Source organism: Somniosus microcephalus, chromosome 14 (assembly GCF_052327205.1).
Source record: "Somniosus microcephalus isolate GS21.2 chromosome 14, FLI_Smic_1.0, whole genome shotgun sequence".
NCBI lineage: Eukaryota > Metazoa > Chordata > Chondrichthyes > Squaliformes > Somniosidae > Somniosus > Somniosus microcephalus.
The window spans coordinates 105,928,367-105,954,966 of record NC_141000.1 but is presented as its reverse complement, the minus strand read 5'-3'; the positions used below and the strand labels follow the sequence as shown (position 1 = coordinate 105,954,966).

At 42.7% G+C, this 26,600-nt stretch overlaps 1 protein-coding gene across 1 annotated transcript in view; it reads left to right on the top strand.

The window, feature by feature from the left end:
• Nucleotides 1-26,600, top strand: part of itsn1 (intersectin 1 (SH3 domain protein)) — a 217,055-nt gene that overhangs the window by 62,164 nt on the left and 128,291 nt on the right. The window contains exons 4-10 of the mRNA XM_086006078.1: nucleotides 3,413-3,476; nucleotides 8,180-8,337; nucleotides 8,517-8,696; nucleotides 11,137-11,242; nucleotides 14,959-15,068; nucleotides 20,571-20,634; nucleotides 22,085-22,222. Of these exons, the coding sequence (XP_085862204.1) occupies nucleotides 3,413-3,476; nucleotides 8,180-8,337; nucleotides 8,517-8,696; nucleotides 11,137-11,242; nucleotides 14,959-15,068; nucleotides 20,571-20,634; nucleotides 22,085-22,222 (820 nt within the window). The remainder of the gene's footprint in view (nucleotides 1-3,412; nucleotides 3,477-8,179; nucleotides 8,338-8,516; nucleotides 8,697-11,136; nucleotides 11,243-14,958; nucleotides 15,069-20,570; nucleotides 20,635-22,084; nucleotides 22,223-26,600) is intronic.

The window sequence follows — 26,600 nt, the reverse complement described above, 5'->3', positions numbered from 1 at the left end:
GGGGAACCAGTGGACATAGTGTATTTAGACTTCCAAAAGGCATTTGACAAGGTGCCACGCAAGATTATTGCTTAAGATTAAAAAATCATGGGATTGGGGGTAATATTCTGGCATGGATAGAGGATTGGCTATCTAACAGAAGGCAGAGAGTTGGGATAAATGGTTCATTCTCAGACTGGCAATCAGTAACTAGTGGTGTTCCGCAGGGGTCAGTGCTGGGTCCCCAACTCTTTACAATCTATATTAACAATTTGGAGGAGGGGACAGAGTGTACATATCAAAGTTTGCAGATGATACTAAGATGGGAGGGAAAGTAGTGAGTGAGGAGGACATAAAAAAACCTGCAAGGGGACATAGACAGGCTAAGTAAGTGGGCAGAGATTTGGCAGATGGAATACAATACTGGAAAGTGTGAGGTTATGCACTTTGGCAGGAAAAATCGTAGAGCAAGTTATTATCTTAATGGCAAGAAACTGGAAAGTACTGAAGTACAAAGGGATCTGGGGGTCCTGGTGAACGAAACTCAAAAGGTTAGTATGCAGATGCAGCAAGTGATTAAGAAGGCCAATGGAATGTTGGCTTTCATTGCTAGGGGGATAGAATATAAAAATAGGGAGGTATTGCTTCAGTTGTACAAGGTATTGGTGAGACCGCACCTGGAATACTGCATACAGTTTTGGTGTCCATACTTAAGAAAGGACATACTTGCTCTCGAGTCAGTACAAAGAAGGTTCACTCGGTTAATCCCGGGGATGAGGGGATGGACATATGAGGAGAGGTTGAGTAGATTGGGACTCCACTCATTGGAGTTCAGAAGAATGAGAGGCGATCTTATTGAAACATATAAGATTGTGAAGGGGTTGGATCGGATGGATGCGGGGAGGATGTTCCCGATGATGGGTGAAACTAGAACTTGGGGGCATAGTCTTAGAATAAGGGGCTGCTCTTTCAGAACTGAGATGAGGAACTACTTCACTCAGAGGGTGGTAGGTCCATGGAATATGCTGCCCCAAAAAGCTGTAGAAGCTACATCATTGCATAAATTTAAAACAGAAATAGACAGTTTCCTAGAAGTAAAGGGAATTAAGGGTTACGGGGAGCGGGCAGGAATTTGGACATGAGTCTAGGTTCGGATCGGACATGGCCCTGTGGGTAGCGGCGCGGGCCCAGGGGCCGTGTAGCATGATCCTGCTGCTATTTCGTGTGTCTAATTCTGTTAGATTCAGGAGATGGTTCTGTGATAGTAGATTGGTGGCTAGGATCAGATCAGCCATGATCTTATTGAGTGGCGGAGCAGGCTCGAGGGGCCGATTGGCCTACTCCTGGTCCTATTTCTTATGTTCTTATGTCACCGCACTGCGCATCATATAACCTATATTATGAAAATATATAAATGGCCCAGATCTTGCTGGAGCGGGGCAGCTTGCCCTGTTACTTAAACTTATTCCTTGCCCTTCAGCTCAAAAGTTTCTTAGCTTGCACTTCCAGCAATTTGCAGGGCAAATAACTGCACACCGAGGGCAACAGGGCATCTGGGACCTTGGGGAATTACTGACTGGACCGACAATCTATCTCCTTAACCAATGAGATTTAAGGATTGAGGAAGAGACAGGAATGATGAGAAGGAAATATGGCTAATTGGAGTCAAATCAGGTACAGAAAGAGAAGGAAAGAAATATTGGATTGAGAAAAAAGAAAGGAAAAGCAAGAAAAAAATTAATTAAAAAAAATCTCCAACAAATTACTACCTGTAGGAATGAGACTCCACAGTTTAAATTGTTCCCTCTCTTCGCCAGAGAGGTTGAGTGGCATTGCAGGAACATAAATCTCATCATTAAAAAAATGTATTACGTTGTTGAGTAGTAGCCCTAATTTTCTGCTGCGAGTGTAATTGGCAATTAATGCACAAGTACAGCAATTTCATGAAATTCATGGGGAGGTTGATGGTGAGCTGTTTTTGCGAGGTCTACGGTGGAGCGGCACAGATCATTCAGCAACTTGTGGTGATTTGTAATTCATGGGCTATCTCTTACTCGCCACAAGTTGCTGCACGATTTACACCGTAATAACGGCGTGCACATTTAACTCGCCATTATTTTAGCAGCAACATCTGGGCCAATCTGTGTCTCTTTTCTCATTTGTAATCTTAAGGCTGTTAATATGCTATCAGGCAAGTGGGTACCAGGAACTAATCTTCCCATTGGTAACCTTGGCCTTCCCCTCTCTGGTGACCCAGCCCTCTGTGACCACTTCATGCTCTAATGATTTGGGTCCTGATTCTTCTTCGCTAACACCAGGGCTCGTTCTCCTGCCAGTCCCCCCCTCTCTGAGCAGCACCCCTAGCTCCCTTTCTCACCCGTGTGTGTTGTAGTGGGGAGGTGGGTGGATGAGAGGTGCCTGCTGCTGTTTGCTTTTAAACTGTGTTTTCATTATGAGCCTCCTTGGAGTGGTTCAGCAAAGGAGCTACAATTTGACCAACATGTTTATATAGTGGTCAGACTATTTCAAAGAGAATTTCAGTATTTTGCTAACGCCCGAGAGAAACTTCATCGCTTTGTGCCCAAAAAAGATGATTTTATTTCTCTGACTATCATAGTCAAAGCCTCATGTCTGCCTCCAGATAAACGAGAGAAAGTGAGTGGCACACCGAATGGGAGACAAATAAAAGCCAAGCTACAGAAAGAAACTGCAACGCATAGTGATTGGAAAAACTCACACGAGAGAAGGCAGGGAATTGAAGACATGCATCGAGAAGGAAACAAATCGAGTGGAAAGCCGAGACCGAGAGTCTGCTTGTGCAGAGTGGGAAGCAGATGGGGAAATTGAGATTTCAGTGTAGACGAGCAGACATGTAATTACAGGAACACATAAACGTTTCTTTCCCAGTACTGTTTCAGCAGATCAACTGGGCTTTATATCAAAAAAAATGTGCTGGTACAAAATGCTTAATTATAAATAAAAATTATAATTACATTTTGTAATGCAACGCGCAGTGTCTTTTGAATTGCTTCTTTTTAAAATCTTTGTTCTCTTGGATGTTTGTATCGCTGGTATTTACAGCACAGAAACGGGCCATTCAGCCCAACAGGTGTATCTGTGTTTGTGCTCCACACACCTTGCTGCATCTCACCCTATCGACGTATCTGTGCTTTTTTATATTGAGGTTTTTGAAAGATTAATGTAAGCAAGTTGTGATGGCACTTCCAATCGAGGTGACCACTAGTTAGTTGCGAAGTGAAGTTATGTATGATATACAATTGAGGTCTTAATATGATCACGTTTACCAGATTCTAACCCATTGTGGGGAATTTATATTTCTAGCCGGCGATACTGCATTTTGTGTGTATGTGTAAAATGTATTGCTGTCTAAATTGTATATATTTTTGAATGTCATTTTACTTTTTAAATTCAGGTGATCAGGCCCGAAATTTCTTTCTTCAGTCTGGATTACCTCCACCTATACTTGCACAAATATGGTAAGTTCAAAGTATGTGGTTGTGTGTAATTCTTCTACAAACATTTTGTTCTCTTAAAAAATCTATTCAAAGGAAAGGACTATTTAAAATAGCCCTCAGTTTTGGTAGGGAGAAGGAAGGAGAAGCTGTAACATGCTGTGAAAGATCAGCTATGAAAGATAAAGACAGAGGAAAAACACTGGTCTTTTTGCACTTAAGGATGCAGTTCAACTGATAAGTTGGCATGTTGAATTCCCTATCGCGCCTTTACTTGGAGCATTTGGTAAATTCTTTGTTGCTTAAAAGATTCCAAGAGACTTGCACCCAAATTGATTTTTTTTTTTCTTCTGCCCCCCCCCCCCCCGTTGTTTTCTCCTAAGTCCTAGTCCCCAAACGGGCATCGTGGCTCCAGATATCTGCCAATGCTACTGTTGAGCTGACCACCAAGGGATGCGCAAGAACCGTGTGGATTAGCACCTGGGGAAGTGGGGCATTCCACCGCTTTGTACTGAATGATTGATTGTATTTTAAAAGTGCATCGTTAAGATTCAGAATTCTTGCATGAAGGTATTTTCAGCGGATATGTTTCAGTGGAACATTTTCAGAGAGGCCAATTATAAGGATGTTGGGTGGGTGCGGGGAAATCAATGGAAGTGGTTCATTAAGATCTTCCAAGTATTTTTCCTGAACGGTAAATGTACAGATTTATTACAGGGAGCTACTGAATCAATGATCTTGAGAAATCTGTGATACTTGGAAATATCCTCAGTTATATATTTGTAATTTAGCTAGTAAAAAATATGACTATTATGTAACCCTTACTAATTAATGCCATGTAAGCCACATGCTTATACAAGATCAACATATAAGATATTAAATTTGCCCTTTTTTAGGCAGTTTGGGGAACAAGTCGCCGAAGCCTGTTCTACTTGTGCCGTATTATATTTTTAAGACTGCCTATTTCCTCCTCTGGAACATCGCCCGATTCCACCCCTGCCTCCGCTGATCTGCTGCTGAAACCCTCACCCATGCCTTTGTTACCTTTAGACGCGACTATTCCAGCACACTCCTGGCCAGCTTCCTACGTTCTACCCTCTGTAAACTGGAGGCCATCCAGAACTCTGCTGCCCGTGCCCTAACTCGCACCAAGTCCCGTTCACCCATCACCCCTGTGCTCGCTGACCTACATTGGCTCCCGGTTAAGCAACGCCTTGATTTTAAAATTCTCATCCTTGTTTTCAAATCCCTCCATGGCCTCGCTCTTCCCTATCTCTCTCATCTCCTCCAGCCCCACAACACCCCTCTCTCTTTCCCCCCCCCCCCCCCCCCCGAGATATCTGCGCTCCTCTAATTCTGGTCTCTAGAGCAACCCTAATTTTCACCGCTCAACTATTGGTGGCTGTGCCTTCAGCTGCCAAGGCCCTAAGCTCTGGAATTCCCTCCCTAAACCTCTCCGCCTCTCTTTCCTCCTTTTTAAGATGCTCCTTAAAACCTACCTCTGACCAAGCTTTTGGTCATCAACCCTAATATCTCCTTATGTGGCTTGGTGTCAAATTTGGTTTTAATGCTCCTGTGAAGCTATTTGGGACGTTTTACTGTGTTGAAGGTACTATATAAATACATGTTGTTGTTGTTGTTGATCTTGTATACACAAGGCTGTGCAGTTGTTGATTTAGCCGCCTACTGTAGTCAGTTGCTGAAGATATGGGCAGAACAGTGCTGCTATAAACCTGGCACAAGAGATTCACCTGAAGCATGGCATGAAGTTCATTAATAGGCAGTGTGCTAGAGTGACTTCCTTAGGAAGGTGACTGATATTTCTATTTGTAAGTAGAGACTGAAGAAGAATTAAGGAAGGTGGAAAGCTATAGCTACAGGAAGTGATCATTTCTGCGAATGCACAAGTGGCACCATAAAAATTGGGAAAAAATTTGAAGTACAAACTGTGAAGTAGGGAGCTAAACAATAAGTCAAAGATATCTAGGGTTTTCGGTAAGCATCATCCATGCTTTAGACATTTAGTAGCCTCTAGGTCAGCATTGTGGAGTCTGGAAATTCCTCCTGGTAGACCAGCATGAAATGAGCAGCCATTCAGTAGATTTGTGGCATTCGCAACTGCATAAGCAGCTACACAAAGGGCTGTTCCTGAGTCCCCAGTGCGGTCATTTGCCGCACACCTCATCATCCCACATCTAAAATATTGAGCTTGCACCAGAGATTGCATGGCAGCTCGAAGCCAGGGAGTCTCACCAGGCTGGGTGATGAGCAATGTTCCCTCTTTAATTTTGGTGCTCGGCTCCTTTTTAAGGGGCTGTGCGGCCCATTCAAAAGACATGGTTTTCCACATTGAAAAGCCAGCGAGCCGGCTGTGCGGGAGGTCCCAAGAGCTGTGCGGCCGTGCAGCTTAAAGGGAACATTGGTGATGAGGAATGAGTTTGTTACAGAGGGAGCAGTTTGTCTCCCATTGCGTTAACTGTAATGTGGTAGCATTCACAACAGAGACGATTGCTTGCACAGCCCAAATTGGTCTTCTGGCGATGAGTCGTTGGAAGGTGCCTCCCATATAGCTTTGAAAAATGGCAGTAGCACCAGATGTTCTCCATCCAAGATGATCTCGTGAAACGTGAGCATGGTTAATCATGCCAGTGTTAGTAAATGCCAGTGCATCGTAAAATTCACTTTGTACAGCATCATGGTTGAATGGTTGCTATGTCATTGGAATAGATTTGAGAACATTTCATTTCTAACTTCTGTTGATTTTTCTCAGCCATATTTCTCCTTTCCATTCGTCTATCAATGTTGTCGAATACTTGCCGGAGTTTGGGCGCTAAGCACGGTCTTGGTACCTCAAGGATGCCCAGGTTCATTATTCAAGTATCCACTTCAGCAATGAGTGTCAGTCAAGTGGGTGAGCTGAGACCCATACTGTTGTCTAACCTCCAAGTAGATTTACTTCCAGAGGGGTTACTGGATAGCAATCTGGAGCAGCAACCTTGTTTGGTTTTCCCATTCCTCACTCGGAGCAGCAGAAATCTATTCCAATGACATTGCAACTATTCAGCCAAAAATGTACATGATGCTGTACAACGTGACTTTAATGATTCACACCTGCCCTATAGAAGAGGACGATGGATTTTAGCTCCGTTAGTTGTACATCCATTCATAGGAAAAACAAAATCAATCAAAAGTTAGCCGAGATCCATACAACAGGATAATTCCTAATGCAAAACACACAACTAGGTACGGTAGCGCAGTGGTGATGTTACTGGACTAGTAATCCACAGGCCCGGACACACAAGTTCAAATCACCACGGCAGCTGGGGAATTTAATTTCAGTTAATAACATCTGGAATAAAAAGTTAGTGTCAGTAATGGTGACCATGAAACTATCTGATTGTTATAAAAACCCATCTGGTTTGCTAATGTCCTTTTTAGGGAAGGAATTCTGGCCTATGTGTGACTCCAGACCCTCTAAAATGGCCTAGCAAGCCACTCAACAATAACAGCTTGTATTTATATAGCACCTTTAACGTAGTAAAATGTCCCAAGGCGCTTCACAGGAGTATTATAAGACGAAAAAAATTGACACTGAGCCACATAAGGAGAAATTAGGGCAGGTGACCAAAAGCTTGGTTAAAGAGGTAGGTTTTAAGGAATGCCTTAAAGGAGGGTAGCGAGGCGGAGTGGTTTAGGCAGGGAATTCCAGAACTTCGGGCCTAGGCAACAGAAGGCACGGTCATCAATGGTTGAGTGATTTATAATCCCGGGTGCTCGAGGGCAGAATTAGAGGAGCGCAGCTATCACGGCGGGGTTGGGGCAGGGGGGTTTGTGTGGCTGAAGGAGACGAGAGATAGGGAGGGGAGAGGCCATGGAGGGATTTGAAAACAAAGATGCGAATTTTGAAATCGAGGCGTTGCTTAACCAGGAGCCAATGTAGGTCAGCGAGCAGAGGGGTGATGGGTGCACAGGACTTGGTGCGAATTAGGACACGGGCAGCTGAGTTTTGGATGACAACTTTACTTAGGGTAGAAGGTGGGAGGCCAACCAGGAGTGCGTTGGAATAGTCAAGTCTAGAGGGAACCGAGGCATGAATGAGGGTTTCGGCAGCAGATGAGCTGAGGCAAGGGCAGTGATGGGTGATAGGAAGTGGAAATGAGGCGGTCCCAGTTATGCCACGAGTATGTGGTCAGAATCGCTCAGTTGTACCAAACCACAAAAAAGCAATCAGAAATTACATCCCTAGTGGTTTTACTGCCACACTGGGTGAGATCAGCTAATAGCACCGATTGGGGGATACAACCCTTGTATTTTCCTTTTTACTTGTTTGTAAATTGTTTACTGACACTTGGTCAATATAAATTTAATCCAGTTCTTGAGAATGAAGTGTTTTTGTTCTGGTCTCTTGTTTTTGGGCCTATTTTTTTGCACCTTGATGTATTACTAGTCCACCACATAGCTGAGAGAAGTAAAGGTGTGGTGAGTCATGGATGTTTCATACAAGTCAAGTTTATGGTACTTTTACTGTGATCAGGTGTTCTGTGTCCATTTTTCCAGCTTGCATGAAGCACCTGGCCAAAGCTGTATTCAGCATCCTTTGAGAGCTGATGGAAATTTTCTGACAGCGAGAACCATTGCGTTAAGTGGTGTATAAAATGGTCAGTAAGATTGCCAACACTGGCAATAAAACATGTCTGGTTTTTAAGTTTTTTTGTTTCTTTTTGAAGGGCTCTGGCTGACTTGAATAACGATGGAAAGATGGATCAGGTGGAGTTTTCTATAGCCATGAAACTGATCAAGCTAAAGCTGCAGGGTCATCAGCTTCCCTCCGCACTGCCTCCTATCATGAAACAAATACCAGTAGCCATTCCAACAGCAGGATTTGGTTAGTGTCGCATTGTTCTACAAATCATTTTTTTAGTTTTCATTTATACTGATCATTTAACATTTGATAGCCACGTTCTGCAAATATCTGGCTTCATTTTTGAAAACTCAACATGATTTTTAGCCATTATCACACGCATTAGAGTAGCAATATTTAAATTTTTTTTCTTCCCTATCAAGGTATTGCCAATGTTCCAGCTATGTCCTCCATGGGAGCAGTAGCACCTTTGTCAATGGCACCTATGCCAGTGGTGGGAATGTCGCCACCATTGGTGTCTTCTGTTCCTACGGCAGGAGTTCCTGTGCTAGCCAATGGGGCACCCTCTATGGTACACCCTCTACCTGCCTTTGCTCATCCAGGTGAGTGTAATTCTGCGAACAAAGTACAGGTAATTGAGGTGCGAGAGACTACGTTACTCTTGACTGTAGTTTTATATATTGGAACATTAGACAGCAAGAACGTTCAAAAACGAGAAAAATCTATTGGGCGAAACCAGCCTAACCCTTTTTCATGGATCAGCTCCAGCTACTTTCTCATTCTGTCCCGCAATCCCTTTTCTCTCCAGAAATGTGTCCCAATTGTCTCTTGATACTGCCTGCTTCAGTGGACTTCCTTGGTAAGCTATTGCACAGCTCTATTGTCCTTTTGAGTGAAAAAAGTCTTGTCTGACTTGCGTTTGTTTTAAGTTAACTTTAACTTGGTCCTTATTTTTGGACCTCTTCACATGATAGAGCAAGTTGCTTGGATCAACCCTTCAGAATCTTGAAAACATCAGTTAGATAACCTCACCGGCTCCTTCTTTCCCCAAGTAGAAAAGCCCAACTTCCTTTTCCCATAAATTAAATTCTTTGATATTGGCATCAGCTTATTTGCTTCCATCTGCATCCTCTTGAGCAATGGTTAATGACAATGTCAAAAAATACCCTTGATGCAAAGATTTTTCTATCAGTTTGGAAGGAAAAATTCAGAGAGGTAATATAAATTAAATGGTACCATTCTAAAGGGTTCATATACACAAATCTGTGAAGATGGCAGGACAAGTTGATGCGTCTGTTTTGGAAAAAAATGCAAGATCAGTTTTATGGCTCTTGTGTGAACCACCTCCAGGACTTGAATGTTTCCCTTGCGTCTTGATGACCAGAACCGAACACTCTTCTTACTGCACTGGTCTGACGAAACCGTATCGTTTGAGCATGAGTTCCTTCAGCTTACTTTGTACTGTTATTATGGTTATATATTCATTACTCTATTTACTTTACTGATTCCTAATTTGCAGTGATTGGACATGTTTAATGCTGAATCTAAAACATTTACAACTTTCAACTTCATATTCAGCTATTTCAACACCATTCATGGAATGCTTGCAACTTCTCTTCACCCCACTATTCCTTCCTCCCCCCTCTCTCTCTCTCTCTCTCTCTCTCCTCTCCTCTCCTCTCCTCTCCTCTCCCTCCCCCCCCCCCCCCCCCCCCCCCAAACAATCTTTCTACCACTGGTAGATGCACATTAACCCACTGCGCAGCCTGTCTTCTGGAACTCGTTTGCTTGCACCATGCCCACTTTCTTCTTCTTTGCAGTATTTTACACCCGCCCATTCAAATATTTTGTGCCACTTGTTTAGAGTTCCTGAGTTGCCTCCTCAAATTCAGTTGCCCTTCTGAGCTTTCTCTCCTTGGTTTTGACCAGTTTACATTTAGTTTCTGCATCCAAGTTGTTAAAATATAAAATATATATATTACATCTCAATCTGTAGGAAGTTTGGAACACTCTGCACCCCACCCCCAACCCCAAGAATAACTCCTCTGACAGCACATTCTCCCCGTGTTTGCGTGGGTTTCCTCCGGGTACTCCGGTTTCCTCCCACAGTCCAAAGATGTGCGGGTTAGGTTGATTGGCTATGATAAATTGACCCTTAGTGTTAGGGGGATTAAATACGTGGGGCTACGGGGATAGGGTGGGATTTGTGTTGGTGTAGGGTTACGGGGATCGGGTGGGATATGTGTCGGTGCAGGCTCGATGGGCCGAAATGGCCTCCATCTGCACTGTGGGGTTTCTGTGAATACTCGCTGATGCTTAACTTTCAACCAATCCTTGTCATTTGTAATTCTCTAGGTCTCTACCATTTTCTTTCACTTCTTCTTTTAATATGAATATCTCCTTGCTAAGAATTGGGATAAATGCGCTATTGGTAGTTCCCATGTAATCATTCCTGGCATTGTTATGTCTAATAATGAACATGTGTTGGGAGTTGAGCTTCAGACGTGAGTAGTGTTGATCAATGGATAAGAGGAATTGGGTGCAAAACTGCTCCATTACTTGTGTTCTTCCCAACATTAGAAAAAGGATTATAGCAACACCCTATATTTGCATAGTGCTTCAGGCATGCAGGAAGATGTGTCAAAGCGCTTTACATTAAGAAGGGCACAACAATGGATGCCAAGGAGGGAGGTGGGGAAATGGTGAGGGTTAAGGTGGAGAACCAAAGGTGTGGCTGAAGAAAAGAACTTTGAGGTTTCTGAAAGCAGAGAGGGAGGTGGTAAGGTCCAGGTAACTTGGAAATGAGTTCCAGAGGACAGGATGCACAGTGGGTTAACGTGCACCTACAAGTGGTAGAGAGGAAGGTGGGGCGGGGGGGGGGGGTGCGGGGGAGAGGGGGGGAAAGAGAGAGAAAGAGGAAGGAATAGTGGGGAGATGATAAGTTGGATGCAGGATGGGAAAAGATAACCAAGGTAGTGAGGGCATTGAGGGATGAGAACACAAGAATGAGAATTTAGAAAAAATGTTTTCAATCTCAAATAGGAGCCACATTGCCAAAGAGTTCTTCCTTCAGTCGCTCTGCATCAGCCAGTCAAGCAAATGGAACAAAACTGCAAAAGGCACAGTCGTTTGACATGGGAAACGTAAAGTGAGTTATTCAATTAAGTTTAAGTTTCATTTATACTGATGTAATTTGCTTTAGGTTCAGTGTCACTGAAAAGAGACAAAAATTGCTTTATTTACTGAAAAATCATAGCTGTATAGCTCAAATAATACGATCACTCTCTACATTGAGCTCAGGTTTAAAGACCAGAGAACAAAGTGCTAATCATGTCTTGGCCCCTCTAATTTGTTTCCTAAAGAGAAAATTCTGGATTAATTTTGGTGATCTATATAAATAAATCTTTGCCTAATCAAGCTTAAAAATGTTTTCGCTACCACAATTCACAAACATAGATTCAATTTAAGTCCTGATTTTGATTAGCAGCAATATATATGTAATCTAATTGCATAGAATTTGTGAAGCTGTTTCAGAATATATTTTTCAGGCTGGTACCTGGTTGGTCAACATTCACAAATACATGACTCATTGCTTCTTCTGATAAGGGCACTATGTATGCTCTTCATGTTCTGTGCAGTGTTTCAGCACTGCGCTGACAACAGGCCGTGGTATGACGTTGCAGTGCTGCAACATTGCATTGTTTGAAACAAAACGTGAAGAGCGATATTGTCTTCAAGAGGTTTAAAAAAAATAATGGAACATGTGTGCTGAGGGATAATGACTGAAACCTTAATGTTGTATGTCCTAACGCATACAACATTGTGATCACGTTGATCCTTAAACAGGCCAGGAAGGAATAAATGCAAGGAACTCCTACAACGTTTGGTGTTAATACGCAGCATGGTTCTAGTCATGACAAAATAGGCATCCATAGAATTGGTCATACTTATTGGAGAGAACTTGTATTCAATAATTTGTGCAATTCTTTGTCCAAATGCAACTAATACGAGCAACCTTGGCAATGTTGACTTGGTCAGTGGATGAGATTTTCTTATTTTAAGATTGGATGTTGCCATTTGAGACACAGACTTTAAGTTGATTGCCTCTTTGTTCTCTTGAATGTGAAATAGCTCTTCTGCAAAGTTGCTGTGTGCTGCATAGGGGAGGATGAATAAGCAATGATAATGGGTACAGTTTGATTCATTGACCATCGTTAACTATTATATCAATCATTTTCTTATTGGACATTGTGAAGTGTAAAATTAATTTTATGACACCGATTTCAATTTGAAGGGGAAGCTTTCTGAATTCATGATGCTAGGAAGTTGCGATGTGTTCTTGCTTGGGTATTTCATTATAAATCTTGATGACTGCTGATTCTGTCAAAACCAAGAAGCTTCCAGCTAAATGTTCAACCACCAACCTATTCCTAAGCCCCCAGGAAAAGTAACAATACACATTGTTACCTCTGGAATAGTCTTGCGGTTTAAATTTATTTCAAATGCAAAGCGCCATGAAGTTTTTAAAAGCTGCTACATAACTGTGCACTGACTAGGATTTCATGCACATCACCCCATGTATTCAATTCCCAGCCTTGCCAGACCACCAAATGGAGGCAGTCACTGAAGGCTTTGTGTGCCAACAAAGAACGAAGAAAAGCTGGGTGAGTCACCATTATTGATGGTGGGCGTGCAAGAATCGGAGTTGGCACCACGGGTTTAGGAAGCGGAAAAACGCTCAAGGTTCCTACTCCTGAGTTCTATCGATGGATACTTGATGGAAGTATGTACGTGAAGGTTGGCTGAGAACAAGCTTGGGCTCATGTGATTTTTCTCCTCCACTACATCTGCTGCCACAAATCATGTAGCTTATTGACCCTCGGCATCAAGGCTCACGAGTGGCTCCACAGGCGTGGCATTGGAGGGCACCTTGTGCTTATTGAACTGTATTCCAGAAGCAGTCATGGCCTTGAGGAATGAAGAAGGAAAAATAATCATTGCCTTACTTCTCCTTGTGAAACTATATCTCACAGAAAAATACTGCTTCAAGTTGCATAACACAATGCAGAAAGCTGGCTTGCAAATTATTTGTAACGCCTAAGTATTGAAAGAACCTGTGTACCTTTAAAATAAGTAGCTGTGTTGCCTGGATTGAATACTTTACATGAAAGTGTTGAATTTAAATTCAGCTCTAAATTTCAAGATTATTGGCTACAAATTACTGTTGGCAGATGAATGTTTATGTTCATATGGCATTCCATTTATTGCAAGAGGGTTGGGCTTCAGTTAAAAATAGACACAAATGTCATCCAAATGAATTAAGCACTCATCCGCTAATATTGCTAGCAGTAATTTCTAGCCTCCTTCTCAGTTGCCATTTTGTTCTAGATATTTTATTCCAGCTGCTAATGGGCTGTTTCCTTACCTAGTTTATAAATTAGCTTGCCCTTTATTCTTCCCCTGTTAATCCCGCCCCAGGAGTAGGGAATGGCTGAGATTATGAACTTGCTGTATGGTGAATGGGATATTCACCATATGGTGCGCCGACAACAACCTGGCCCTTAACACCAAGAAAACAAAGGAAATAATCGTGGACTTCAGGAAGTCCAAAGGTGGAAGTCACCCCCCATCCACATCAATGGGGCGGAGGTGGAAAGGGTGGCCAGCTTTAAGTTCCTCAGAGTCCACATCACGGAAGACCTCTCCTGGTCCCTCAACACCTCCTCTCTGGTGAAGAAGGCCCAGCAGCGCCTATATTTCTTGAGGCTGAAGGGATGTAATCTGTCACCCCTGATCCTCTCTAACTTCTACCGCTGCACTATAGAGAGCATCCTGACAAACTGTATCACGGTGTGGTATGGCAGCTGTAGCTCCCATGACCGGAAAGCCCTGCAGCGGGTAGTCAAAACTGCCCAACGCATTACCGGCACCCGGCTACCGACTATAGAGCATATATATCAGAAACGCTGCCTACGGAGGGCACGGTCCATCATCAAAGACCCTACCCACCCCAGCCACAGTCTGTTCGCCCTCCTACCATCTGGAAGACGCTACAGATGCATTCGCACCCGTACGACCAGATTTAGGAACCGCTTCTTTCCCAGGGCTGTCATCCTACTGAACTCCACAAATAAACACTAAAGCCTGCACATCTGCCAATGCACTTTATTATGGTCATATTTATGCTAATATACTGCAAGCCAAATGTATGTTGAATGTTTGTGTCCTAATCCAAATTGTACACTCTCGGGAGCCGCAAGCCTACATTTCGTTGTACTGCACTTGTGCACTAACAATGAAAATAAAAGTTGATTTGATTTGATATATGGGCCTGCATCTATTGTTCTGTGGTACAGTATACAAGAGCATTTTTTGATGTCTCTCCACCTAAAATGAAACCACTCAGGAAAGGACATTGTTTTCTGGCTTTGGTGCTGCTGAGTATTTGTGATTTTCTTTTTTTCTGGTAGGATAGGATTAGATTGGCAGAACTAACTTATAGGACATTGCATCTCTTGAAGTGTCCAGATAACAACACACGGGATCACTTCCCAAAAGTGAATAGTGTAGAGAACCTGCAGCATTGCATTTGCAATGCAAGGGGGGAAATAGCATGAATTTTGACTTGTGATGAGCTTTATTTTCAAATTTTTTTTAGAAAGTGTGCGCAATTTAATGCTTTAATGAGCATAAACTTAGGTAAGACTTTTTGCACAAATGATAAAAGAAAATATATTGAATATATGTCCTTCGGTGTTTCAGTTGAATTATATTGCTTGTAAGAAAGATGCTTTGAAGGAAAATAGAATTCGCAATGATTCTGTTTAATGAAGGATTGGCCTGTTTTATTTCGGTATGTTTTAGTGTGCCACCCATGGCTGCTGCTGTAGAATGGGCTGTTCCACAGTCATCTAGGTTGAAATACAGGCAGCTCTTCAACAGTCACGATAAAACGATGAGTGGACATTTAACAGGTAAGGAGCTCAGCAAATGGCTCTATTTCATTCTCTGATATCTTGTTAATTGAATTCAATAGCATGTGTGTAGATTTAACTACATGCTCTACAGAGTGATTAAAAATGAACTTTCCTGTTTTTCTCTGCACGCTATAGTTTACCACTGATACTTTGCAAAAGCAATCTCTTTACAAGAAATAGAAAATAACAGTGGTGCTGAGACTTGCTCGTCATATTCCAACTCCTCCTACACCTCTCCAATTCTGTTATTTTATTTCTTTGGTTTCCAGAACCTCACCAGATTACGATGCAAATTTGCATATTAGCAAACCCCCATTAGCTTAATAGACTGTTTTCAGGACAAACCATTTTTAAGTGGTTTCTACGTGCTTTGCAGAGTGATTTTGCGGCCTTTGCAGTCAACATGTATTTTGGATATGAATAATGCCTTGTATCACATGAAAGGCCATGGACATCATTTGGAAACTACATGTATAGTTCAGATTGACTAAAATTTAAAGTGAACTATCACCTCATTGAGCTATTAAAAATTAAGCCTTTCTCATGATCTGAAATGTGACCGATTTCCCTACTCGTTGCACTGTGGTCTTTGGTATTTGGGTTTGATACCATGTTATGTATTTAAGTGGCAATCCTGCTGAGTATTTCCAGCATTTTCTGTCTTTATTTTATGTATTTAAGTATTTGACAATGGCTAAAAGATTAGGCTACATTTTCCAGGAAAGAATCAAGTGGCAAGCCCAGTAGATCTTGCACTCTACAGAGTGATTAAAAACTAACATTGCTGTTTTCCTCTGCATGCTATATTTTACCACTGATACTTGGCAAAATATTTTCTATCTCTTTGTAAGAAATAGAAAATAACAGCGGTGTTGCGACTTGCTCGTCATATTCCAACTCCTTACACCCCCCAATTCCACGTTAACTTGCAAGACTTCACATATTCATCGGGGCCATTGAGTCTGCAATACAGAAACCGGTCATTTGGCCCAACTGGTTTATGACCGCATTTATGCTCCACACGAGCTAACCCGATCGACACAGCCTTCTATTCCTTTCTTCCTCGTGCTTATCTAGCTTCACCTTAAATGCATCTCAAATACCCCTTGGGGTAGCAAGTTACACATTCTTTCCACTCTTTGGGTAAAGAAGTTTCTCCTGAATTCCCTATTGGATTTATTCGTGACAATCTTACTTTTTGACCTCTAGTTTTGAATTCCCCTACCAGTGGAAACGTTTTCTCTACGTTTCATTGTTAACGATCTCTATCAGGTGCTCCTTCACTTTTCCCTTTTCCAGAGAAAGGAGCCCCAGCCTGTTCAGCCTTTCCTGATCAGTATATCCTCTTGGTTTGGATATCATGCTTGTGCATTTTTTTTGCACCTTTGCCAATGCTTCTATATCCTTTTCATAAGTTGGAGACCAGAACTGTGCACAGTATTCCAACTGTGGTCTAACCAAGGTTCCATGCAAGTTTAACATAACTCCTCAGCTTTTCAATCCTATCCCTCGGTGCTTGGTTTGCTTTTTCAATGGCCTTTTTAACCTGGGTGGCTGCTTTGAGATTTGTGTATCTGTACTCCTAGATTCCTTTGCCCCTCTACCCTATTCAGACTCTTGTTATCCAAGCAGTATGTGGCCTCTTTATTCTTCCAACAAAATGCACCACCTCGCACTTATCCATATTGAAATTCATTTGCCAGATACACTCCCATTCTGCAAGTTTATTGATGTCTTTCTGTATTTTGTTGCATTCTTCCCCAGTATTAATTACACCTCCCAATTTGGTGTGTTTTTTAATTCTTTCCTGGGATGTGGGCGTTGCTGGCAAGGCCAGTATTTATTGCCCATCCCTAATTGCCCTCGAAGGTGGTGGTGAGCCGCTTTCTTGAACGGCTGCAGCCCGTGTGGTGAAGGTACTGTTGGGGAGGGGGGGTTCCAGTATTTTGACCCAGCGACAATGAAGGAACAAAGAAGCCTTGGCGAGTTGCTGCAGTGCATCTTGTAGATGGTGCACACTGCAGCCACGGTACGCCGGTGGTGGAGGGAGTGAATGTTTAAGGTAGTGGATGGGGTGCCAATCAAATGGGCTGCTTTGTCCTGGATGGTGTCGAGCTTCTTGTGTTGTTGGAGCTGCACTCATCCAGGCAAGTGGAGAGCATTCCATCACACTCCTGACTTGTGCCTTGTAGATGGTGGAAAGGCTTTGGGGAGTCGGGAAGTGAATCACTCGCTGCAGAATACCCAGCCTCTGACCTCTTGTAGCCACAGTATTTATGTGGCTGGTCCAGTGTATAGCTGTACTGGAACAGCTTGGCTAGAAGTGCGGCTCATTCTGGAGCACAAGTCTTCAGCACCACAGCAAGCAGGATGTTGTCAGGGCCCATAGCCTTTGCTGTATCCAGTGCAACTGTTTCTTGATATCATGTGGAGTGAATCGAATTGGCTGAAGACTGGCTTCTGTGATGGTGGGGACCTCAGGAGGATCATCCACTCAGCACTTCTGGGCTGAAGATGGTTGCAAATGCTTCAGTCTTGTCTTTTGCACTCACGTGCTGGGCTCCGTCATCATTGAGGTTGGGGATATTCCTGGAGCCGCCGCCTCCCGTTAATTGTTTAATTGTCCACCACCATTCATGACTGGATGTGGCAGGACTGCAGAGCTTTGATTTGATCTGTTAATTGTGGGATTGCTGAGCTCTGTCTATAGCATGCTGCTTCCGCTGTTTAGCATACTTGTCCTGTGCAGCTTCCCCAAGTTGGCACCTCATTTTTAGGTACGCCTGGTGCTGCTCCTGGCATGCTCTTCTACACTCCTTATTGAACCAGTGTTGGTCCCCTGGCTTGATGGTAATGGTAGAGTGAGGGATATACCGGGCCATGAGTTTACAGATTGTGGTGAAATACAATCTGCTGCTGCTGATGACCCACAGCGCCTCACGGATGCCCAGTTTTGAGCTGCTAGATCTGAGTCTATCCCATTTAGCACGGTGGTAGTTCCACACAACACGATGGCGGGTGTCCTCAGTGTCAAGATGAAATTTTGTCTCCACAAGAACCGTGCAGTGGTAACTGCTACTAATGCTGTCATGGACAGATGCATCCGTGATGGGTAGATTGGCGAGGGCGAGTTAAAGTAGGTTTTTCCCTCATTGGTGTTCTCGCCACCTGCCGCAGTCCTAGTCTGGCAGCTGTGTCCTTCAGGACTTGGCCAGCTCGGTCAGTAGTGGTGCTACCGAGCCACTCTGGTGATGGGCATTGAAGTCCCCCACCCAGAGTACATTCTGTGCCCTTGCTACCCTCCGTGCTAAATCTGAAACTAGGGTCCTAATTCTAAACAAAGGAAACTACGATGGTATGAGGAGTGTCTTGGCTATGATAGATTGGGGAGCTTCATTAAAAGGCATGACGGTGGATAGGCAATGGCTAACATTTAAGGAACGAATGCATGAATTGCAACAGTTATACGTTCCTTTCTGGCGCAAAAACACAAAAGGAAAAGTGTCCCAACCATGGCTAACAAAAAGAAATTAAGGATAGTATTAAATCCAAAGAGGAGTCCTATAAAGTTGCTAGAAAAAGTAGCAAGTCTGAGGATTGGGAGCAGTTTAGAGTTCAGCAAAAAAGGACCAAGAGATTGATTTAAAGAGAGGAAAACTAGAGTACGAGAGTAAACTTGCAAAGAACATAAAAGCAGACTGTAAAAGCTTCTACAAGTATGTAATAAGAAAAAGATTAGTGAAGACAAATGTAGGTCCCTTGCAGTCAGAAACTGGCCACGTTAACTTGCAAGACTTCAGATTTGTCAGGGCCATCACATAGAAGGGTTAAATCTTTGGGCAGGCCTAGAAACTATGGTGATAGTTGCTAGGAGGCCTTACTCTGGTTTTAGATTGTAGAAGTGGATAGGAATTCAGATGAAAATGATTCAAACAAAACTGCTCTGGCCAAGTCTTTGACCTTTAAATCATTCATTTATCTGCGGGTAGTTAATTTTAAAATGGACACATCTACTTTAAGAGCTTGTGGTTTTTTTTTAAACCAAGCAGCCACTTAGCTGTGTAATAGTATTAAAATTTTTGTCCGCTTCAGTCTTGGAATGATCATCAAAGAAAGGGGATGAATGCATGCCTCCTACTCCCACAGAGAATGAGAAGGGCACATTGTCAGTCAAATGTCCAATTAAAGGACGTGCTTTTAAGAGCTGCACCTTCCTGGCACCGAGGGGCAGTGGGTGCAGGCTGTTATGTTTGTCCTGGGAGGGGAGGGGGGCACGAAGAGAGAGATGGTGACTTTTGGGGTATTTAATCTCTCCTCCCCCATCCACTTTTTTGTCCAAAAGCATTTGGGTAAGGATTTTATTGTGTTCATTTTTTGCCATAGCAAAACATATTTCAGCTGCAAAGGGTCCACGACCGTGAGTTATTCAGTTTATTTTTGCTAATTGCTGTTTATTGCAATGCACATTAAGCATTCTGATTGCAGCTCCACTTCCACCCTGCTTAAAGCTGCTCACTCACTCTAGCTGGAATTTCACTTTTCAGGCTTCCATGAACAAGTTCTCGTCCGGAATGGTCAAGTGCTAAATGCTTTACAGGAAATTTCTAATCCTCAAACTCCAAGCTGCCCTTTTAACAGCTGTATCTTATGCATTGTTAAAATGATCCAATAAGATATTAAGTTGTGTCGATGTATATTGGCAATATAATTTATTTTGACTTTATCTTATTTGCTTGCTTTTCCCTTTTTTTCCTGATCTTAAATGCTGTTTGTATTTCCCCCCTTTCTCTGCAATTCTTGGTTTCTTTCGAATTGTTGTGATTTTTTTTTTCTGCTTTGTTTATCTCCCTTTCTGTCCCATCCATTCACTTTCAGATCATGAGAAGCAATGGCCATTGCAACAAAATGGCAGCCAAGATTCAGTGATTTTTCTCTTGCGAAAATATGCAACCTTGCTTATTTTCTCTCGGACTTTGTGAATTTTAGCCGTTTTTCAGACGCTGGACATCCTGACAATCGTGGAATTTTACTGCCTATATCTGTTTTCCAAGCAGGATTTCAGCAAATTACAAGAATCAACAGAGATGCAAACATTACAACAGTGTAGTAAATGATACCGAATGTAATTTCCTCTCCCCCCCCCCCCCCCCCCCCCCGAGATTTCTACACTGCTCTAATTCTGCCCTCTTGAGCATTCCTGATTATAATCGCTCAACCATCGGTAGCCGTGCCTTCTGTTGCCTAGGCCCTAAGCTCTGGAATTCCCTCCCTCAACCTCTCTGCCTCGCTACCTCTCTTTCCTCCTTTAAGACGCTCCTTAAAACCTACCTCTTTGACCAAGCTTTTGGTCACCTGCCCTAATTTCTCCTTATGTGGCTCGGTGTCAAATTTTTTTGTTTTGTAATAGTCCCGTGAAGCGCCTTGGGACGTTTTACTATGTTAAAGGTGCTATATAGATACAAGTTGTTGTTGTTGAATGGAGACATTTTCATTTTACAGGTCCACAGGCAAGAACCATCTTAATGCAATCCAGTTTACCACAGGCTCAGTTAGCATCTATATGGTAAGTATTTTTCGAACATCATTTCCAAACAAATTATTTCCTAAAATCTGGCACAAGGATTTGAACAATCTCTTTGTAAAGGCATGCAGCCAGGGATGATGTGTGAATCTTTAGCTGCTGGTTTCTATGACTAAAATGCGGGGCAGATGATTTTTTTTTTTTTAAAGCTCTTGCTCCTCTCACCACTTGATTTTTCCCCTCCCGCTTGTACCGCATAAACACCTGCTGTTGAGCAGAAAGTGTAGTTTGCCTCCCTGTAGACTTTTGCCATTGTCCTTAGTTGCTAGCAAGATGGGCAGTGCGATTTATAATTCCACCCACCCCCGGGTCACCCTCTCTTCCCTTGCATAGAAATACCCAGCTTCCATTAAGCAGAACAACCAAGATTTGGAGTTAGCTATAAGAGGTATCCAAGGCACAAATTGATGTGTTCTACCATTCTGTGGCTGGGTGTTGGATCATTGGCAGATTTCGACCTTCATCAAACCATTTTATTAAAGTTAATCATCTGTGACAAAAAAAAACATTGAGAATAGGAATTGGGTGGTGCAGAGGGTTAGATACTGACCTTCAACCTCTGGGACCTGCGTTCAAATCCAGCCCAGAATGATGGGATGAAAGGCTCCTTTGTTGGCAGCAAGTGTCCTACTTGAAATATGTTTGGGTAGTCTGTCGTATGCACGAGCTTTCAGCACAACATTTACCTTAATTCAGCAGCCTTGCTCAGAGGTCACATCATTGGCATGGTACAGTTTGGGTGTTCTTCTGAAGTTGGAGTTGAGGCATGTTGGGGCCGAGTAACGGGAGTTGTACACTGCATCTTGTCACTATTTGTGTAATGACTGTCTTTTGTATTTGTTGTGGCATATGATTCTCAGATCTGATTGGTCACTGCTAACCGCATGACATGATTAGCACAGACGAATCAAAGTAAGTTAGAATGCGATATTTACACCGACATAAGAGAATTAATTCTGCAGAATGAAAGTATTTGTTTTACCACTTCATAGCACTAAGTGCATGGTGTTACATCGATTTGATTTTTGCATTAAAGACTAATGGTCTAGTGGAGCACTAACTGTTCTACTACAAAATGGCAGAATGTGGAATTGCAGCCTCAGTTTTCCTGATTCACTCAGCTTCCCTTTTTCGCTATGCTGCTGTAAGGAAAAAAAGTGTTAAAATCTGAGGAACTAGCTTCTCTGGTCAATGTTTATGCACATTCTAGCCCTGGCTTTAGAATGGTAAAGGCCTTGGGGTAAAAGGTTTAAGGAGATCAAAAATGGGTGTGGGGGGGAAAAGAAGACCTCAAAGAAAACATTATGCATCAACAAAGTGCATTGGGTCACCAAAAGCATGGTTAAAGTTATTTCATTCTTGAGTTTTTATGTATTATGTCAGCCCATTTCTTCCTCTACCTCCAACAACACTCATTCTTAATCCTCTACAGGAACCTTTCTGACATAGATCAAGATGGAAAACTTACAGCAGAGGAATTCATTCTGGCCATGCACTTAATTGATATGGCTATGTCAGGGCAGCCATTGCCTCCTGTGCTGACTCGAGATTTGATCCCACCAACGTTCAGGTGAGCAGCCTATAAATTAAGCAGTGTTGATGAAAGCATAAAATTGCAATGATATTACTAGATTAAGCGAATGGGCAAAACTGTGGCAAATGGAATTCAATGTAGGCAAATGTGAGGTTTGGACCTGAAAAGGATTGAACATTCTAAATGTTGACTAGCTAGAAACAGGAGATCCAGAGACCCAAGGGTCCATGTACATAGATCATTAAAATGTCATGGGCAGCAATGCTCCTGTTAAGCTGCGGTCTGGGGGTCCCGCGCAGGCCACTCAATAGCTTTTAAATGGAAAGACCACGCGTGTGCAGAAATTTAACACCACCACCACCACCAGGAGTAGGCTATACGGCTTCTCGAGCCTGCTCCACCATTCAGTAAGATCATAGCTGATCTTCTACCTCCAACTCCACTTTCCTGCACTATTCCCATATACCTTGATTCTCTTAATATCCAAAAATCTATCGATTTCTGTCTTGAATATACTTAACAACTGAACCTCCACATCCCTCTGGGATAGAGAATTCCAAAGATTCACCGCTCTGAGTGAAGAAATTTCCCCAGCCAGGGGAAACATCCTTCCTGCATCTACCCTGTCAAGCCCTGTAAGAATTTTGTATGTTTCAATGAGACCGCCTCTCATTCTAAACTCGAGAATGTAGGCCTAGTCTACTCGATCTCTCCTCATAGGACAATCCCCCCATCCCAGGAATCAGTCTGGTGAACCTTCGTTGCACTTCCTCTATGGCAAGTATATCCTTCCTTGGGTAAGGAGACCAAAACTGTACACAATACTCCAGGTGTGGTCTCACCAGGGCCCTATATAATTGCAGTAAGACACCTTTACTCTTATACTCAAATCCTCTTGTAATAAAGGCCAGCATACCATTTGCTTGCTGTATCTGCATGTTAACTTTCAGTGATTTGTGTACAAGGACACCCAGGTCTCTCTCTTAACACCAACATTTCCCAATCTCTCTCCATTTCAAAAATACACTGCTTCCTACCAAAATGGAAAACTTCACATTTCTCCACATTATATTCCAGTTGCCATGTTCTTGCCCACTCACTTAGCTTGTCTATATCCCCTTGAAACCTTTTGCATCCTCCTCACAACTTGCATTCCCACCCAGCTTTGTATCCTCAGCAAACTTGGATATATTACATTTGGTCCCCAAATCCAAATCTGAGAGATTGTGAATAGCTGAGGCCCAAGCACTGATCCTTGCGTTGCCCCACTAGTTACAGCCTGCCAACCCGCAAATGACCTGTTTATTCCTACTCTTTTTTCTGTCCGTTAACCAATCCTCAGTCCATGCTCGTATATTACCCCCAAATGAGCCCTAATTTTGTTTAATAACCTTGCGTGGCACCTTATTGAATGCCTTCTGAAAATCCAAGTACATCACAACCACAGGTTCCCCCTTATCTATTCTGCTAGTAACAAGCTGTAACAGATTGGTCAAACACGATTTCCCTTTCATAAATCCGTGTTGACTTTGCCCAAGCCTATTACTGTATTATTTTTCTGAATGCCCTGTTACCACGTCCTTAATAATAGATTCTAGCATTTTTCCTACTACTGATGTCCGGCTAACTGGTCTGTAGTTCCCCGTTTTCCCTCCTTAAATATTGGGGTTACATTTGCTACCTTCCAATTCGTGGGAACAGTTCTAGAATCCATGGAATTTTGGAAGATGACAACCAATGCATCCACTATCACTATAGCCATCTCTTTCAAAACCCTAGGATGTAAACCATCAGGTATAGGGGATTTATCAACTTTCAATCCCATTAATTTCTCCAGTACTATTTTTTACTAATAATTTCTTTCAGTTCCTCATTCTCGCGAGACTCTTGGTTCTCCACTATTTCCGGGAGGTTTTTTGTGTCGTCTTCTGTGAAGACACACAGTATTTGTTTAATTTCTGCTATTTCCTTATTCCCCATTATAATTTCGCCTGTCTCAGCCTGTAAGGGACCCACATTTACTTTCGCTAATCTTTGCCTTTTTACATACCTATAGAAGCTTTTACAGTCTGTTTTTGTGTCTTGCTAGTTTACTCTGATTCTATTTTCCCTTTCTTAATTTCTTGGTCCTCCTTTGCTGAATTCTAAAATCCTCCCAATCCTCAGGCTTACTGCTCCTTTTGGCAACATTATAAGCCTCTTCCTTTGATCTAATACTATCTTTAACTTCTGTTGTTAGCCACGGTTGGACCACTTTTCCTGTGGAGGTTTTTGTGCCTCAAAGGAATGTATATTTGTTGTAAGTTATGTATTAATGCTTTAAATGCTAGCTATTGCTTGTCTACCATCATACCTTTTAATGTAGTTTCCCAATCTACCGTAGCCAACTTGCCCCTCATACCTACGTAGTTTGCTTTGTTTAGATTTAAGACCCTAGTTTTGGATTTAACTAAATCACTTTCAAACTCGATATAAAATTCTCTCACATTATGGTCACCCTTCCCTAAGGTTATTAATTAACCCTTTCTCATTGCACAATAGTAGATCTAAAATAGCCTGTTCCCTAGTTGACTCCTCAACATACTGATCTAGAAAACTATTTGCATGCATTCTATGAATTCGTCCTCCACGCTATTACTGCAAATTTGGTTTGCCCAGTCTATATATAGGTTGAAGTCCCCCATGATTACTGTATTACTCTCGTTACATGCGCCTCTAATTTCCTGTTTTATATTCTGCCCTACATTACAACTACTGTTTTGGGGGGCCTATAAACAACTCCCACCAATGTTTTCTGCCGCTTGGTGTTTCTTAGCTCCACCCAAACTGATTCTACTTGATTTTCAGAGCTAAGATCCTTTCTCTCTACTATCTTTTTCCCATCCTTTATTATCAGGGCTACCCCTCCTCCTTTTCCATTTTGCCTATCTCTTCTAAAAGTTAAGTATCCTGGAATATTTAGTTCCGACCGTGGTCACTTTGCAACCACGTCTCCGTAATGGCTATTAAATCAAACCTATTAATTTCTATCTCCGCTATTAATTCATTAATTTTGTTGTGAATGTTTTGCGCATTCAGATACAGTGCCTTTTAGCTTTGACTTTTTTCTATTTTTCCCTGATGTCACCTTAGTCACTGCCCTATTACCTTTGTTACTCTCTCTGTCCCTTCCTGACCCACTCTGCTTATTTTTACCCAAACCTCTGCTCTGCTCTAGAGCCTTGACATTTCTCTTGCTGCTTTTAAATTTACTCTTTCCTGAATCCTCCCACCCCCCTTCATTAGTTTAAAGCCCTGTTTACTGCCCTGGTTATTCGATTCGCCAGGACACTGGTCCCAGCCCAGTTTAAGTGGAGCCCGTCCCAACGGAACAGCTCCCTCTTTCTCCAGTACTGGTGTCAGTGCCCCATGAAGCAAAACCCCTGCCTCCCACACCACTATGAGCCACGCATTTAACCTTCTAATCTGCTTATCCCTATCCCAATTGGCGTGTGGCTCAGGTAACAATCCAGAGGTTATTGCCTTTGAGGACGTGCTTTTTAATTTGGACCCCAACTCCTCAAACTCTCTCAGAAGAACCTCATTCCTAGTTATACCCATGTCATTTGGTTCTTATGTGGACCACGACAACTGGATCCTCCCCTTCCCACTCCAAGTTCTTCTCCAACTGTGAGAAGGTGTCTTTAACCCTGGTACCAAGCAGACAACACAACCTTCGGAACTCCTGGTTGCGACTGCAGAGAACAGTATCTATCCCTCTGATTATACTGTCCTTTACCACAACCACATTCCTTTTCACTCTTCACCCCCCCCCCCCCCCCACTTGAATGGCCTCCTGCACCATTATGCCATGGTCAGCTTGCTCATCCATCCTGCAGGCTTTTCCTTCATCCACACAGGCAGTAAGAACCTCGTACCTGTTTGATAAGGACAAATGCCGAGGCTCTTCCAACACTTCACCTGGGGTCCTCTTACTTGCCTGAGTTGCAGTCACACCCTCCTGTGCCACTACCTAACCTGAGGGGTGTGACTGCCTCCTGGATCAAAGTGTCCAGGTAACACTTGCTGTCCCTGATGCCCTGCAATATCTGCACCTCAGACTCCAGCTCAGCAACTCTGAGCTGAAGTTCCTCGATGCAGGCACTTACTGCGAACGTGGTTGTCTGGGATCACCATGATCTCCAACTCCCACATGCTGCAGTTGAGGCACACCACCTGCACTGCCATCCCTATATGACCTTGTTCTATTTAATTAAACTTAATTAAGTTTGTACTTTAGTAACTTGGTTTACAGTTTAGTTTCTTGACTACTTAATTGATCTAGATTAAGTTATGGGTAATGAAATTAAATATCTACCTGTAACACACAGCACTAAAAGTAGTGTAGGCAAAAAGCAGCAACTCCTTCCCCCTC